Here is a 17,374-nt window from a genome sequence, read left to right on the forward strand (position 1 = left end):
ATGTTCCTCGTGATAGGGGTGAAAATCTGTCACATAATTGGTTTTTATTGCTCTTGATTAATTTGAATGTGCGATAGGACGTGTTGATGGAATTAGAATCATGAATGATTATATACAGAGTCAGCAAAAACTGCAAACAATTATCGATAAAACGTTTCGTCACCATGGATAACAGGCACTTTTGAAGATAGATTTCAAGAGTTCTTATCCCGTCGCCCAGAAAACATCGGGAATAATAATAAGGCGAAATTCAATGAAAACAAACTGAACGAAAATAAAAATGAAACATGATCTGAAAAGTGGACATTGATGTCATTGCCATAAAAATGGAGTGTAATTTCCAACTGCTTTACACAACTTATCATGAATAAAAAAATGAAGATATTCCCTTTTCAATCCTTACATATTTTTTTTTCAATACTTAAATTTTCTTTAGAAATAACGGAAGTAAATAAAAAAGTAAGTAGGGTGAAATCAGCAGAACTTTTATTGACCAATCAGAATGTTCAAATTGTCGATATATATATATATATATATATATATATATATATATATATATATATATATATATATATATATATATATATATGCCAACGTTAGCCAATCGAGTCGCTGTTTGACATTTCTAATTCAATTGCAAAGCCCACTGTCAAAAGCGTGATCGATATTCAAACGTGTATCACTAAAATAATATATTTTCTGGGGGGGGTTGTAGTTGTAGTCATTCAGTTTAAAAACAATGTCTTGCAGCGGAGCAGATGCATAATCTAAACATTAAAGAATATAACATTTCAATGACTCTGCTATTGAGCAATTACATTCGTTTCAAACGTTATTAGTTTTTACGTGTCAAATGAACAGTTAAGAATTACAATATGAAAATATAATTAAAATTGGTTCATAATAATTAAAGTAAATTAGCAATAAAAGTTACATACGTATAAGATAGCAATAGCTTGATTATAAATGAAGTAGAAAATAAATCAGACACTAAAAAAGAAACAGAGCTTGGAGAACTATTAGGGCCTCTGAGATTGAATATAATTTCGAAGTCATACGGTCAAAATAAGATTACATATGAAATTATTTACCATTAAACATTGCCTTTTTTAACAAGGTAAAAAAATCAACTACATGGTCGTAAGATATTACCAAAAAAATAACATAACAATAAATTTGTAGCTGAGCAATAAAATACAATAAATTATAAAATAGAATAGAGTGAGAAAAACATTATGTACCCCCCCCCCTTTCCCTCCAAGCAGTCAGCCGACATTTAAACATAAACACACAAGACATGAAAAAAGCAGATAGCAAGATATGACGATTAAACCCAGACGAGACGATAATATCGGAGCACATAAACATATTTCTCAGGTGGACATTAATATCTTCATCTAATTATAATTCAAGTATTCACTGCGAAGATCATCGTGCACTCGGATCACATCTGGGTATCAGTCTTATTATCCACTCGTATGTTGTTTTTTCTATATGTTTTTTCTTTGATCAAGGCCGTGGTCATATAAGATCATTCAACTTTTTTACGCAATGTGTTTCTCGATTACTGCACTTTGCCTAATTCGGTATTACGTTATATACATGGGTTTCTAGAGAAGGGTATGTGACTGATATATTGATAAGTGGATAGGTAGGTAGATATATGTAGAGATAATATAGATAGATCAATCGATTTTTCATTGTTTTATTCATTGATAGATTGAGTTTTTATATACTGTATTTAGTGGTTTTTATAATAGCTTCCAATTCTCAACATAAACGAAATAAATTACTTACAGCGAATAAAATGTCATATCTTTACAAAAGAGTATATAAATTGATAAGTCAAGACGGATGGATATATTGATTGATTGGTTGATTGATTGAATGATTGATTGACTGTGATTGATCAATCGACTTGATTCCTGGACTCGATTGATTGACGAATATTACTTCATTGACGAATACATGAAAATATGGGATTTTTAGAGACGAGGAAAAAAACTCGCTGAGCCTGAAAACCAGAGAAGCAAAGCAATTTCTTAATATATAGCAGGCCATACGCATAGGTCAGTCGAAAGAATTCCAAATTAAAAGTGAATGGGAACTCATTCTCTGTGATCATTCAACTATCAAATAGAGCACTTCCATTCCATGACCTTTTCCCGCCAAAATGAGAATATAATTACACCTTCTCGTATGACCATGATGATACTGACCCCGGATATAAACTGAGGATAGTCACATCAAAATGGGATGCTGTATAATCGCTTATAAAATTTTGTACATTCGGGGTTATGGTTTATTGCCTTAAAAAAATCAAGTACAAGAATAAAAACATATCCATCAAACGCTTACCGAATAAGGAGCGAGTGGTATCATGCTTTTATTTTTGTTTTCAAAGTAAGGGTGGAAGGCAAGAAACCTCGTCTGAATCCGTATTAAATCTTTCATTAGAAATGAATTCAAATTATAGAGATCCACGTTCTCCATTACCCCCCCCCCCCTTTCTTCTCTCTGCCTCTCTCTCTCTCATACATTCACCCAGCCTTCACTTACTGTTATTTTGATAATTATGAAATCTAATCGGTAGGCCTATACCAAAATTTAATTATAATCATAACGCGAGTAAAAGCGTTGATACCATCAAAAAGGTGTTGAAAATGCGATGACCGTATTTAACACATGGTATGAAATGGCGCCCTCGGTCACGTGACCCGAATGCTATCCATCTGATTGGAAGACGATTTCCGCCACTTGTCACCGCGATAACACGTATGATCGTGCCTCTCGTGCCGTGTGTGTTGACCGAGAGAGAAGGGTTTACTTGACAGACCATGTTGGAATCCAACTCAACGAGCCAACCCAGCAAACATGCCTGCTTATTCCAACTATGTTCATGATGTTGGAGCTGCTCTTCCGTTATATCATGACTGCTGTCCCTCTACCCACTTTCAATTTCTTCCTTTTCTCTCTCTCTCCCTTTCTGTTGAAAACCTCTCATAACCCCTTTATATGTTCCTCCATTGCGTGCAGTATGCCCTTGTCACAATGGTGAAACCAACTATAGATACAACTCATCTCTTGCGTTATTTCCAATGACATGCCATCGGTCATTTTGGAATCGATTCCGTTGGTGTAACTGTATGTAGGGAAAGATTTCGTCCGTTCATCTTTTCCCCGCGTGTACGGATTTCTTTCTTCTTAGACTTGTCTTTTTTGTCTATAGTAATTCCCTTCATCCACCTTTTCTCATATTTCTTCCTTGTCTTTATTATCATTGTCTTCATTTTCTTTCTTATTATTCTTCTTCTTCTCCCCGTCCACCTCCTCATCTTCCTGCTTCTTTTTTCTTTTTCTTCTTCTTCCTTGCCTTCTCTCCTCCCTCTATTTTTTTTGCTAATCTTCCTTCCGAGATTTCTTGTTCTTATTATCTTTTTTAATTTTTTCAAATAGTTTTATCATGTCTATAAATTTCCTTTATTTTCGCACATTTTTTCTCCATTTTAAACTTACTATTCTTTTTTGACTGCTACGCTTTCTTTCTTTCTTTATTTCTTACCTGTTTTTCTTCCTTTCTCCTTTCTGTTATTTCCCTGTTCCCGTTTCCCAATATCTCTTCATTTTCTGCATATATAGTTCGACTATCTTTTCTAAACCAACTGCCATTCTCTTACAATTTTTTTCGTCGTAATTTGGGCTAGATTTCAGTGTATATACAGTATGACATTTTTATTATCTTTTATTTATTTTGGGGGCCTTTGGTATAACGTCCTTCCATTGTCAAAAACTATATTGCAATATGAAGCCATTAACCTCTCCAGTAAATAGATTGATGAGAAGCACGTCAAGAGGAACTGATGCATTGAAAATTGCACACTCACAAAGAAAACATTTGTGCTGGAATTCAATTCCTAAAGAATATTTAATTCCTGCTCATAATATGGTCTTGTCTGTTGCATGAATAGATGCGTAATTAACTTGATAAGCGGCTCAAAATTGCACAATAGCTCATTCTAAACACAAAAGCGAACCAGGATTGAGAATGGTAATTCACTATCATGTATATTATCATAATTCAAATGCCGCTTCAATTGATATTCAATTCCATTTAATGTAGAAGAAAAGCGATATTTTATAGATCGAGTCTGCGCGATTCTAACTTGACACCGCCGTAAGTGTAACGCTTTTAAAATGGACCTTGAATTCTACGACCAGTCACCGATATTTCATGGTCAAAAACGAGATCAGTCTCTCATCATTTTTCCTCATTTCGTTTGGAATGCAGAGCTATTTCACGACTGACTGTACAGAATAATTATCTTTACTCTGCGTGCAAACCGGCAATATTGCTCGGTGGAGTAGATTAATTTATTTCCGTCTTTAAATATGCTTTCGCGGTATTCATGAGGTCAAACAGAGTGTCTATTTCGGAGTTGCACAACTGTGTTTAATTTTCGGTACAATAATGATACGACAGGGTATAACCAGCCATTAAAAGGTAATATCAATTTAACGTCATAAATAATGAGAAAGTGTGTTTGGCATTGCAATGCACGCTGCTGCACAAAGTTGCACAAATTAAAGTTCAGTCGTAGTTTTTGAAAATGCGTTATTACTCAATTCATCACACACTTATTAGATTCAATATTTCAATTGAAACAGTATGGTAATTGATAATATTTTTACATGGAAAGTATTTAAAACTGTCGCTGAATTTTATATTCACTTTGTATTTTATTTCATTTCGACAGAACAAAGTGGTCGAAAATAATTACAATGACATTTGCAAATGAAACGTATACACTCTTAAAATAAATGGGCAAAAAATGCACAACTTTTAACCAAGCCTGGGTCCAAATTGGGTAATAAAATCTAATAGTTGGGAAATAAATTTGCTAAATTGGATAATAATTGCCCAGAATACCAACATACAGTACCCAACACAGTGGACATTATGTTGCCTAAAATTTTATGTGTGTAAAAACAATATAAATTGAGGCATGTACAATATATTATAGTTAAACAAAAGAAAATATATATATCTTTATATATATATATATATATATGTGTGTGTGTGTGTGTGTGTGTGTATATGTAAGAAAAATAAAAACATTATAAACATTACTACTCGTAGACTTACACTAACTTGAGTTGGTATCCATAGATTAGCCCTGTATAGTTTATCAGTTCATCCATTTATGTATAGATGCATGTCCTGCAATAAGTTCAATGATAGTGATAATAAAATAGAATGAAATTTTAAAAATACTATAATGATGGAAGGTGGTATTATCGTACTACGATAAACTTGACATTAATGTATACAAATTTGCAGGAGTGGGCCGCTGTCGATAAAACACTATCTCTGTGATTGTTGATGTAATTGATATGAACGAGTGTGACTAAAGTTAATCTTTCGGGTATTTTTTATGCAAGATTTGTATAATTTGTCAATATGTTAACTATAATTTGCTTATTTCACATGCGTTTACAATATCACTGTATAACTTATAAACCATAGAGCAGTGCCATTGGCAATGGACATGTTAAAGTGAAAGTTTTGTACATTATGCGATACATTCACATTACCTTAGTGGTCGATTTAGAGTCTGTTATGTTGGTGTAAATATGTCATAAACTTTGGGGATAACATTCTCTGAAACTCATGATAGACAACGCATTCAGATAATGTATTTCGCATTATTTTTTTATTTTATCGTTGAGCTCAAAATTAAATGAATATTGTGTAAAATATCGGACAGTATTTGAAACAGATGAAACGATTAATCAAGTACCAGTTGTTATCTGCTACTGCCCGTTATTCTGTATTCAAAATGAAATATTCGCATACATTCGATATTCCGAAGCTTCGTTATTCCGAAGGTTCGGATATTCCGCAGGTTCGTTATTCCGAAGGTTCGTATTTCCGAAGGTTCGTATTTCCGAAGGTTCGTTAGTCCGAAAACGAAGTGAGGTTCATTAGTCCGAAAACAAAATGATTACCTTATTTCGTTTTCGGATTATCAAACCTTCGGAATAACGAACCGACGCGTCGGAATAACGCCACAAATGTTTGGATTAACGAACCCTTTTACGTTTTCGGATTAACGAACATCGAGGTATAGGCAATTTACGTGTTTCAGAATTACGAACCTTCGGAATTACGAAGTGTAACCGAAATATTACCACCAACTTGTTACTGTGTCTTGGGTAAATACAATGTTCTGTTGACAGTATTTGTTTAATATAACTCAAATAAGGTTATTTACCACCCTTTTCGCAGGTCAAACGTGGCAAAAGTGCAAGGAATTATGGTACAATGGAGCTAGGTTCTTTGTCAACTTGTGGAATTATTTTGATTTCTTCATGCTTTCTCTTTTTTGGAGTTTCATCGCACTCAGAGTTATGGTCTATATTCAGGTAAGGAAATTGCCTTGTTTCTTTATTTTTCTCTAAACACAAAAGGTATGTTAATATATCTTGTAACATACCTTGTTGTGGGCGTAAAGTTTTATAGATAAAACTTGTTTGCCCCTCTCCTCCTTCCAATTTCTTGAAGTCAGTAAAGTGGAAGATAGACTGGTACTCGTTATAACTAGCATAATTATTCATATTTCATACAGAATTAAAAAAAGGTGATCTTGACAACACAAAATCATGCCAGAAAGTCACCAGACAAAACACCAATTAATATTTGCAAATAGAGAACCAGGATTGAAGTGGAAATTTCATTTTTAAAATCGAAACTTGTAAGGAATAAACTGCGTTCAAAAATTAAAGTTAAATTTCGTCAAAAATTTAGTTAAATTATATAATTTCATGTGTACTATTTCAAATAAGGGAAGGTAAAGGCATGATGAAAAAAAAATGCTTCAGTTTTTCATCATTGTCATTACCCACAATTTTTATTCGTATTGATTTTCTGACATTCGTAAGAGGGTTTAATGATCAAATGTGAATTTTACTGGAGAAATGATAACTTAAAGTGCACAATTTTGTAACAGTTCCTTGGGTTTATATACTGCATAACAAAGTCCAATTCATTTGCAAATTGGCGATTTACCAACATGTGTGATGGGAAGATTAAGTTTGATATTTTGTTTCGTCAAGTTAAGGATCAATTCCGGATCTTGTTATTTGATGGTATTATATTTGACTTATAGAGCGAGAAAATAAGGCGGAATGTCGAACGATCCCAAACACAGGATACAATGAAGTTCATTAGCATTATTTTGGTCCGATTCATTCATAAAATACAGTATTACTCAAATTTGTTTGTGAAAACACTTTAGTAAAATACTTGCTAACCGATGCCTAGAATTAGACCCGAATCTTGAGGAGGCAATTTAATTCCAGTAATTCTGTTTGACTCCGGAGCAAATTCAGTGTGCGACCATGATGCTTAAGGTTTTTTTTCTGTTTGCTTATTTCAGCTTACACTTCATAATGGTTTGCATAACCTCTTTTCCCAGTCTCCTATTCGTTTCCTAAGGGTGCTGATGCGTGTAATAAGAGCGGGGGCTGCCGGATCATTTTGCGTCACCGGCCTTTGACACGTCTAAAAACCGAGATGTAGTTTTTGATGATGGCGCGCATCTTACTCCAACAGGGTCACGCATATTGTTTCATACACACACATGACTGTTAGATGTTGTGTATACATCAAATTAAAACGGGCAACATGGATGACGGAGTACTAGTTCATGAAGCAAGCACACCAAACAGAGTTATTGTTTAACGATACTGTACACAAAACTTGTGTATACTTATCATCAATTTTGAATGTACACACTGCGGCGTGGCGGAACAAAAATGAGAGATCATTCCGTATCGTTTGCACAAGGAAACATAACAGATGAAGGATTAGCCTGAAACAAATGTTCCATTTCATTAGCTGTTTTAATCATGATTATAACCTTTCAGGGTATGCAGAAATGGTTTCCGCTGATCGTGTTCTTGCGAGGGTTTAAATGTTTAGAGTTCTGAGTTACTGATGGCAGATGCACATAGATACGTACAACACAGATCATGTTGTGTCTATTGGTTACCATTTTTCTTTCAAATGGTCCGTATGGAGTAATCAATCGTTCGGCCTATTGAAAGGCCAAATACTTAAGCATAAAAAAATAAAGAATAAAAGGGAGGCCAGTATAGGCTACATTAAAGTTTTTTTTACGTCAAACTTAAATAAAAATATAAAAGACAGTATAGATCCTATTTTGCAAAATGGCTGGTTATTCTTTTAAGTACAAATTATTCATCGTATCTAAGCACCATTATCAAAGGGATCTTTGATGATCGCTTACATATCCAAAGCAAATATCTCGTACGAATGGTATATCAGGCATATAGGCCAATAAAAGTAATAATTTTGAAGAAAAACAAATTGATGTCGACCTATATAGCTCTGCGGCTTATTTACTATATGATATAGGCCTAGTGTTCTGAAGAACTAAACATGTATGTTGGTCATTTACATCAAGGAACGTGAGTTTTAATGCCTTTATCTGATATAAAGAGAATTACCAATGTATATTTGAGAGAAATATAGACAAAAAGTCACTACAATGAATGGATACGAATTGATGCAATAATATTATACAGTATATCGACCAAGGAAGTGAAAAATACAGTTAATTTTGAAGAGTCTCGTAAAATCATATACGATACACACAAGACCCATTTTCAAGACAAGTTTTACGGAAAAACAATGTCAATAAATCTTGGCATCAGTGCTTTCACGTAGAGCCTCTTCAACGGTCCCATGTCATCAAATCGGTGTAAGTATCCCCGACACAATCCAACAGTAAATTGCCACTTCTCTGTTGTAATCTGCAAACAGTGAGGCGAGTTATTCCCACCCGCATAGCGCGACTTCCGTGAAGACTCCTTCAATAATCTTGGGCAAATATCACGGTGTCAATTGGCTTGAAGTATCCTTTTGAGTCTGATGACAGGCCTTGTAACACTTCTACCCGATATGACAGCAAGAGGGAGATGATCTTGAAGTTTAGAAGCTAGTTTATGTACTTGAGTTTCTCAAGAGAGTGTTATCTTTGTTAGATGTCAATATACTAAACTATACTTTAATCACCTGATACTCGAGAAAATGATGTTTCAAGGATACTCTTATTCGGAGAAAGACGTAAATTTGTATTGTGTTCTTTAGCGACACACTATCTCTCTATCTCACACAAACACTCGACTCGCTTCCACACACACACACACACACACACCCACCCTCACACACCCTCATCCAACCTCTCTCTCTCTCTCTGCTTGCTCTAAGCCTCTTAAGACCCAAATTTGTATTGTTCTTTAGCCACACACACACACACACTATCTCTCTTTCTGCCTAACATATACACTCACACACACACACACACACACACACACACACACACTCTCTCTCTCGTTGTATACCTTGCACTTAAACGCAATACACACGCGAATACACACACATCCACCCTCATTACACACAAACACATTTTAGGAGTTTGTTTTCATTACTGAGTCATAGTAATCATAATTCTTATTTATACATTTATTTATTTCGTATTGTTTACCCTGGGTAACCCCAGAAGTGGACTAATTGAAAGGAATATAAATACCGTTTTCTTGTTTCATTATCAAAATACTCACAGTTATTACCAGTCGTGTATTTTTAAGCCTTTATGTTGAGAATTTGCGGTAAGTCTGATGTCTAAATTAAAGTATTTAATTGCTTAATATTTCACAATTTGTTTTTAGCCTTTTTTGTTGTTTTTATCAACACTGTAAGAAAAAACAGAAGATTTTACAGAAAAAAAAACAGATTTTACCAAAAAAAATTCTACAATTTTATATAACAGGTCAGAAAAAACATTTTTATTACAATGAATTTTTAAGGTTACATAAATCAAAACCAAATACCAATTTTCTGTTATTTTACACAAATGCATGTAAGATTACAGAGTGCAGTAAGATTACATGTGTAAGTAAAAATATTCTAGCAGTGAATATAATGATACCTTAATCACGATCAGCACTTCCATTATCAATCACATGACTCGTGGTTACGTAGTGGGCATCAAATCATTTTTTTTTCAATAAAACAATACTAAACGCACTGAACCATAGAATCATAATTATCCTCATTTTGCGATTTCTTCTCTTTTAATGCAGGCACTCGCAGACCAAAACGCATCATTCCACATCGCACCGCGGTCGCAGGATTTCAATGCGACCCTGTCCCCGCCAACAAGTGCCAGTTCCTTGGACGCTAGCGTCATCAACGACAACGCTGTGGTCACCGAAACCCTGGACGGTATCCAGGATAATTTGCAGGGTATCCATGATCGTCTTGACCAGCTGACCATTGGTCAAACCCAAATCAAATCCTTGTTTTCAGGGGATGTGAGTATTGTCCTTTGCGCCGTCCCCATGATGGTCGTTTGGGAATGCAAGGCTTTACAGTTCTATTTATCCATGATCATTATCACACGTATTATCACTGGGGGTCATACCCCACCCACCCCCAAACACACAAAAAAGTCGAAATATCAAAAAAAAATGCTGATAAAAATAAAGAAAAGGAAAATGGGGAAAACATTAATATATCACAAAATAAGGGTCAACGTTTTTACATACATTTTTCTCCATATTCCATGTGTATAGCTCCCTCAATTCTTTTTTATTTATTATGACATTGCGTTTTATCATAGTTGGTGTATATTTCTGATATAGGGTTTTAGGTGCAATTCCAGTTTTGCAAGGGAGGAGGGTTGATAGATACTAATAGAGTGGGGAGTGTAGATTCGTTTAAAATGGATTAGTAAGCATGAAAGCTTGCACTTTCACGCTCGATAGGGTGTTTTTCTTTTGTTTCTTTATAATCTTTTCACGCTCTACTGTTCGATTGCTACATACGTTGGCAAATGCAGGCAAAATCTTTATATTACATACATGGAAGGTGAAAAGTATCTCCTAACTGAAGTTGAAATAATCAAATCAGACTGAAAACTATTCAGTATTTGATAACTCTGATAATTCGTTAAAAAATGATATGGAAGGGAAATAAAAACTGACAGTGAAAATTCGAATCGAAAAAAAAATGTTTATTCATTACGAATAAAAATAAATTGTAAAAAAAACCGTGATTTTACAGAAAAAAGAGAAGATTTTGCAGAACGCAATAACATAATCATTCTGTAAATTCATAAAACAGAACTTTTCTGCAATTTAACAGAACAGGCCCGTTTAAAAAGGAGATAAGGGTGTTTTATTTAAGGAAATTTGTAAGATTCCATACATCAAATACCAATTTTCTTTAAGATTACAAACACTAACAGTGTATAACCATTAATATCTAACTCTTCAAACCGAAATATTGGCGTTTGTTATCTTCGCAATATTTGACTTATATTTGCATAAGTTAACTTATTATGCAAGATGTGGCATATTTTTTCTTCCTTTTGCTCATTGTCGTTTCAGGCGGGAGAGGGGTCATCAAGCAGAAGACGGGGCAGTGGCGGGCTAAGTAAGACTGACATCACTGACAATGAAGACTTTGAGAGGGCAAATTGGGGTCCCTACGACCCGGTCCTGATTGCAGAGGCTCTTTTCGCCATAGCAAAAGTGAGTGCATTGTGATTTATTTTAAAACATTCATTTCGTTCGCTGCACTGCAATAAGGACTTCTATTTTCATTCGCTGCTGTAGAAAGAAAACACGGATGATGTTCGAAGGTTTGAATGGTGGTATGAACAATGACTAAGATAAAAATGGATAGAGGTAGAAGTAAAATGAAGAGCCGATAACGGGGAGGTTGGGAAGTAGAACAATTTCCTGAATTGAGTGTAGTCCTTAGAAGGACTGCAAGCCAGGTGGGTGTTTCATAAAGCTGTTCGTAAGTTAAGAGCAACTTTAAGAACGACTGGTGATCCTTTCTTGTTGTAAATGGTATAATGAATTGGCAATGGTTTAGCGCGTAAGAAAGGATCACCAGTCGTTCTAAAAGTCGCTCTTAACTTACGAACACCTTCATGAAACGAACCCCAGGGGCCCGTTGCATAAAATTTTTTACCTGAGAAAACTCAGGTTATTTTTACCGGAGTTTTTGCCCTGTGTTAAAGTCAATGGCAGAAATCAGACTAACCTTAGTTTTCAGTTTTTACCAGAGTTTTCTCAGGTAAAAAGTTTTATGCAACTGGCCTCAGGAGTGAAAAGCTTGAGTAGTAGGCAGAATGAGAGTCTTGAGTATAGATGTATCAAAAGGGCAACATTTATGCTCGCTCGCAGCTCTTCAGAAATTTTGCTCCATTCCCCATATCTCCCCCTCCAAAAAAAGAAGGTTCAGCTCATTATTAGCCACAGATTTTGGGGCATCAAGTTTTTTTTCTCCCTACCTGCGTAGCCGTTGCCTTTTCGATATATGCGACCAATAAAAAAAAAACTCTTATTTTTTTTTATTTAATTCTTTCAATACAGGTGTTGAGTTTTCTTCGCCCTATCTGTATTACTGTGGTTAATCGTCATGTAGGGCCTATGCAGATCTCTCTCGGTGGTATGATCATTGATATCTGCAAGTTTCTTCTCATTTTCTGTTTCGTTTGGTTCGCTTTCTCGCTTGGTATGAACCAACTCTATTGGTACTATTCAGCCTTTATTACAACTCAGCCGTTTGGATCGTGAGTATATCACCTCGTGAATTTTTCATATCGCTCTGTAATCATATGTCTTTCTCCTCTCCGACACACTTTTCGATTTCCCGCTGAATGACCGCATTTATAATACGGTTGATCCGCTGGGGTTTCGTTCATTTCATACAACTTCACATGCCTTTTCATGGATATATTTATTCATTTCCATATTCAATCTTATCCTTGCATCAATTGAGGTATCGGAGGGTAACTCATGAAAGCCCATTAAAGTAAATACCAAACTGTATTAAAATATGGATAGCAGGACTAACTGCAGATATTGTAATATTATATAAATAAATAATGAATTTCTGTAAACGGAGAAACTTGATTATTGATTTGTATTTTATTATTATCTTGAATTTCTTCTCTCACTTATTTGCTTGTTACACAGATTAGGGGAAACGATGGCCACGCTTTTCTGGGCTCTGTTCGGTCTCCCTGACATGAATATCGTAAACCTGTCGAGCCAAGCAAACATACCCCATACCTTTACACAAACGGTGGGGAACTTCCTTTATGCCACCTATCACGTGATATCCATCGTGGTGCTCCTGAACGTGCTTATCGCTATGATGAGCAATACGTATACGCGTGTTGAGGTGAGTTCAAGCGTGTAAATGATATCAGTGTTATCGTGATCGTCTGGAATGTCGTCTGAGGGCCGTAACACAAAACTTAGCAATGATGATGATGATCGTAGAACAGTTTTCTATGATTGATTCCATTGACGACAATGTACAAGCGAGAAAATCGAGCGTACGATTAATTGGTATGTGTTACGGTATACCCTGGTCAAAACTTATCGACCAAAATTTGTAGCTCTTTCCTTATTTATTTATTTTTTGTCCTTTCTTTTCTTCTCATCAAATTTGTAAGGAACCTATAGCAGACATTTTGTATAAGTAACAAGTATCGGAAGATTAAAAACGCCTTTGCTCTGTCCTAAAAAATTTAAAGGTTAACACATGATGAGATTTTTAATGAAGTTCTTTTTCTCGAAAGATTTCTACAACTGAGGTGTTCAAAATGGGTTTAATAACAACTTGTCTAAATTGACTCACCTATCACGTTTTTGTCAAATATCACATCAAAGCAAAAATTAACAAATTTTCAATTAAATTGAATCGATTTCAATAATCAAAATGCCGTGACCGAGTGGTCTAAGGCGTCAGACTACACCATATGAGTTTGGGGTTCGATTTCCGGCGCGGCCCTTGACCAACGGAGTTTTATCTTGCATCAAATAAATGAAAATGCTTTAGGGATACAAACGTGTGCATGTGTTTAAAAAACTAATCATTTCCCAATTGATTCATAGATGGATGCCGATATTGAGTGGAAATTTTCGAGGTCTAAACTCTGGATGAGCTATTTCGACGATCTCGGCACAGTGCCCCCACCGTTCAACATCATACCAACGCCAAAGGCCTTCTTTTATTTCTTCCGTTGGTTATTTTGTGAAGTTTGTTGCAGAGGGGATATGGCAAAAGCATACAAGGTAATTTGAACCGCCCTTTCACACGGTAAAATTAAAATCGTAATTTGAATGACGATTCCAGTGAAAAATTAGACTAATGACGATTTTTTTTTTAGCACGTGGGAAACCAAACTAGAACATAATTAGAATCACGAACGCTCATCACAATCACGAATTCAAATTCTACTCCAGAGGTGAATTCCAGTTAAGTTTCACTGAAATTACGGTACGAATTTTAAGTGTGAAAGGCTTGACCATCAAAACATCTTTTGAGGGCGGAGCTTACGTGACGTCAAGTACTGCTGTAAATTTTATTGTCATGCACTCGTAGTTTGTATTTGCGATGCATCACAGTTTTCGAGTGAGCGTGTGAAAGGTCCGATGATTCTAAAGACGAATTGCAATCTTCAATACAATGATGATTCAAGATTTACGTGTGAAAATGCCCTAATTACATACAATGTGAAGACTCTCCAAGAAAGAAATGTCATGGTTTAAATGTTAATGAGTTTCTCCACTTTATCTGGGGTTAATCAGTGATGATTGCATAGTCTGTATTATTATAAGGTCTAATGAGTCATACTTGCTTTTAATGAGTTTTCTGACCATCATATCGACAAGGCGTGACCGAATTAAGATAGATCCATATGACGTGTTACATAAAACGCCCTCGAAGGGCACTTAAATGGCCATTGACGCTGGGCTTCAATTAGATTTTTCTTTTGATCTTCATCGAAATTATCACTAATTGGCATATTTAAAAGAAAAATTAACGAAGACAAATATAATTTTACATAGTGTAGTAACTTTATTATGTACACTGCAAAAACTGCGGTGTTAATTTAACACCAGTCCGGAATCTATATATGGCTACACCAGAGAAGCCTTAAAACAGCACCGGTGTGGTTTTGGACTAATTTCAGGGATAGGCGTTTATACAACACCAATTAGTGTTAAAACAGCATCGATTTAATTTCAAACCGGTGTCGTTTTAACATTTCTCTGGTGTGGCCATATAAAGTTTCCGGACTGGTGTTAAATTAACACCGCAGTTTTTGCAGTGTATAATGGACAGTTTAGTAAAGTTATACGGTTCAGAGAGATTCATAGATAACTCTTTGATTTTTCACAAAGATAATGAATGTCGGTAGAAAAGGGTAAGATGGGGGAATACTTTGTAAATATAGATTGCTAAGTTATAACGCTGCCTTAGCTGAACCAAGTAAGGTTCGCTGCGGCGCCTCAACTGCATGCGGTCTCTAATGTAAAAAAAAGTATAGATCGGATCGAGTAATGTGTTTTTAAAGATTAAGATTGTATGAAAGGGGCGGCGCCAGGGTTTTTCAATATTCGGGATTAGGCCACCTAAAAGTTACCTAAGTGAATGTAGCTTTTGAAATGCATGTTTAGGGAAAGTAGAGTATTGTTTTGATAATACGCCATCTTGGGTTTGTTTTGTTATCTTTAATTTCAAAGGAACGATTGAAGAGCTTAGTAGATGAACGTCAACTGCGTTTCAAGGTAAGAAAATGTTATTTTGATAACTCTGAATGTAACCAAGTATATTTTGTGAATATAGTGATGTATAATTCCATCTGCTGCACGATCATAATAACAATGCTAATCAACACCCCAAACCGAAGTGATTTTTAAACTTAATGATGACACTGCCTTTTTTACTAGACTATCACTATTCTTCTACCGCTAATACTTCTACGACGACGACTATCGCTACTACTAGTTCTACTACTACTACTACAACTACTACTTTGACTAACTATAGTCGTTTTCTTTTTCTTCTACTACTGCTACTACTACTACTACTACTACTGGAGTTGCTGCTGTTGATGATGTTGCTCCTGCTGCAGTGCTGCTACTGCTGCTGGTGCTACTGCTGCTGCTGGTGCTACTGCTGATGTTGATGATGGTACTGTGGGTTGCTTCAATTACTAATACCTAAAGTTGGAGATAATTATAAACAATAGAATAGTAGCATAAAATCTCCATCAATACCGAGTATCATTACTACTGTTTCTCATACTACTACTATTACTGCTACTTCTACTACTACTACTACTACTACTACTACTACTACTACTACTACTACTACTACTACTACTACTACTACTACTACTACTACACTATTACTACTACTACTACTACTACTACTATTACTACTACTATAACTACTACTACTCCTATTTGTAACTACTACTACTATTACTACTACAACTACTACTACTACTGCTGCTGCTGCTGCTGCTAATGTTAATGCTATTACTCATACTACTACTATTACTGCTACTTCTACTACTACTACTACTACTACTACTACTACTACTACTACTACACTATTACTACTACTACTATTACTATTACTACTACTACTACTACTACTACTACTACTACTACTACTACTACTACTACTACTACTACTACTACTACTACTACTACTACTACTACTTTGACTAACTATAGTCGTTTTCTTTTTCTTCTACTACTGCTACTACTACTACTACTACTACTACTACTGGAGTTGCTGCTGTTGATGATGTTGCTCCTGCTGCAGTGCTGCTACTGCTGCTGGTGCTACTGCTGATGTTGATGGTGGTACTGTGGGTTGCTTCAATTACTAATACCTGAAGTTGGAGTTATAAACAATAGAATAGTAGCATAAAATCTCCATCAATACCGAGTATCATTACTACTGTTTCTCTGGATTCCTTCTTTCACAGGAAGTGTCGGACCATCTGGTCAAAAGATACCACTTCGAGAAACGTCACCAGGAAGACGACGACGACCAGGCCAACATCCTCAACGAGCTCAAGCAGGACATCTCGGGTTTCAAGTTCGAGATGTTCGAGGCCCTGGGTGAGATGGACAAGAAGATTCGGCAGGTGGAAGCCAAGGTGCACGACAAGGACTTGGAGGACGATGGCGCACTCGGCACAGGGATGTTCCAGGTAGGGTTGACACGGTGGCAATGATGGTTATGATGATGATGATAATGTTGCTGATGATGATGATACTGATGCAAATGATGATATAGATGAAGATGATAAGCTTCGGTAAGAAGACGATAATTGTGATAGGGCCTAATCGACGGTGGTGATGGTGATGATGGTAGTTACACTATGGCCATAAAACGTGATGTGGTGTGGGACTTCGGCGAGAGCCGTCCCCACCCCTCCACTCGTGTATTTCATTTCAA

At 35.7% G+C, this 17,374-nt stretch overlaps 1 protein-coding gene across 2 annotated transcripts in view; it reads left to right on the forward strand.

Moving 5' to 3' along the window:
• The window catches only part of LOC121428682 (short transient receptor potential channel 4-like), a 42,450-nt gene that overhangs the window by 20,659 nt on the left and 4,417 nt on the right, over positions 1-17,374 (forward strand). For both annotated transcript variants that reach the window (XM_041625483.1, XM_041625482.1), the window contains exons 7-14: positions 6,287-6,423; positions 10,168-10,398; positions 11,476-11,619; positions 12,472-12,671; positions 13,078-13,285; positions 14,005-14,184; positions 15,640-15,684; positions 16,899-17,126. In XM_041625483.1, the coding sequence (XP_041481417.1) occupies positions 6,287-6,423; positions 10,168-10,398; positions 11,476-11,619; positions 12,472-12,671; positions 13,078-13,285; positions 14,005-14,184; positions 15,640-15,684; positions 16,899-17,126 (1,373 nt within the window). The remainder of the gene's footprint in view (positions 1-6,286; positions 6,424-10,167; positions 10,399-11,475; positions 11,620-12,471; positions 12,672-13,077; positions 13,286-14,004; positions 14,185-15,639; positions 15,685-16,898; positions 17,127-17,374) is intronic.

The sequence above is a fragment of the Lytechinus variegatus genome, chromosome 15, assembly GCF_018143015.1.
Source record: "Lytechinus variegatus isolate NC3 chromosome 15, Lvar_3.0, whole genome shotgun sequence".
Classification (NCBI taxonomy): domain Eukaryota; kingdom Metazoa; phylum Echinodermata; class Echinoidea; order Temnopleuroida; family Toxopneustidae; genus Lytechinus; species Lytechinus variegatus.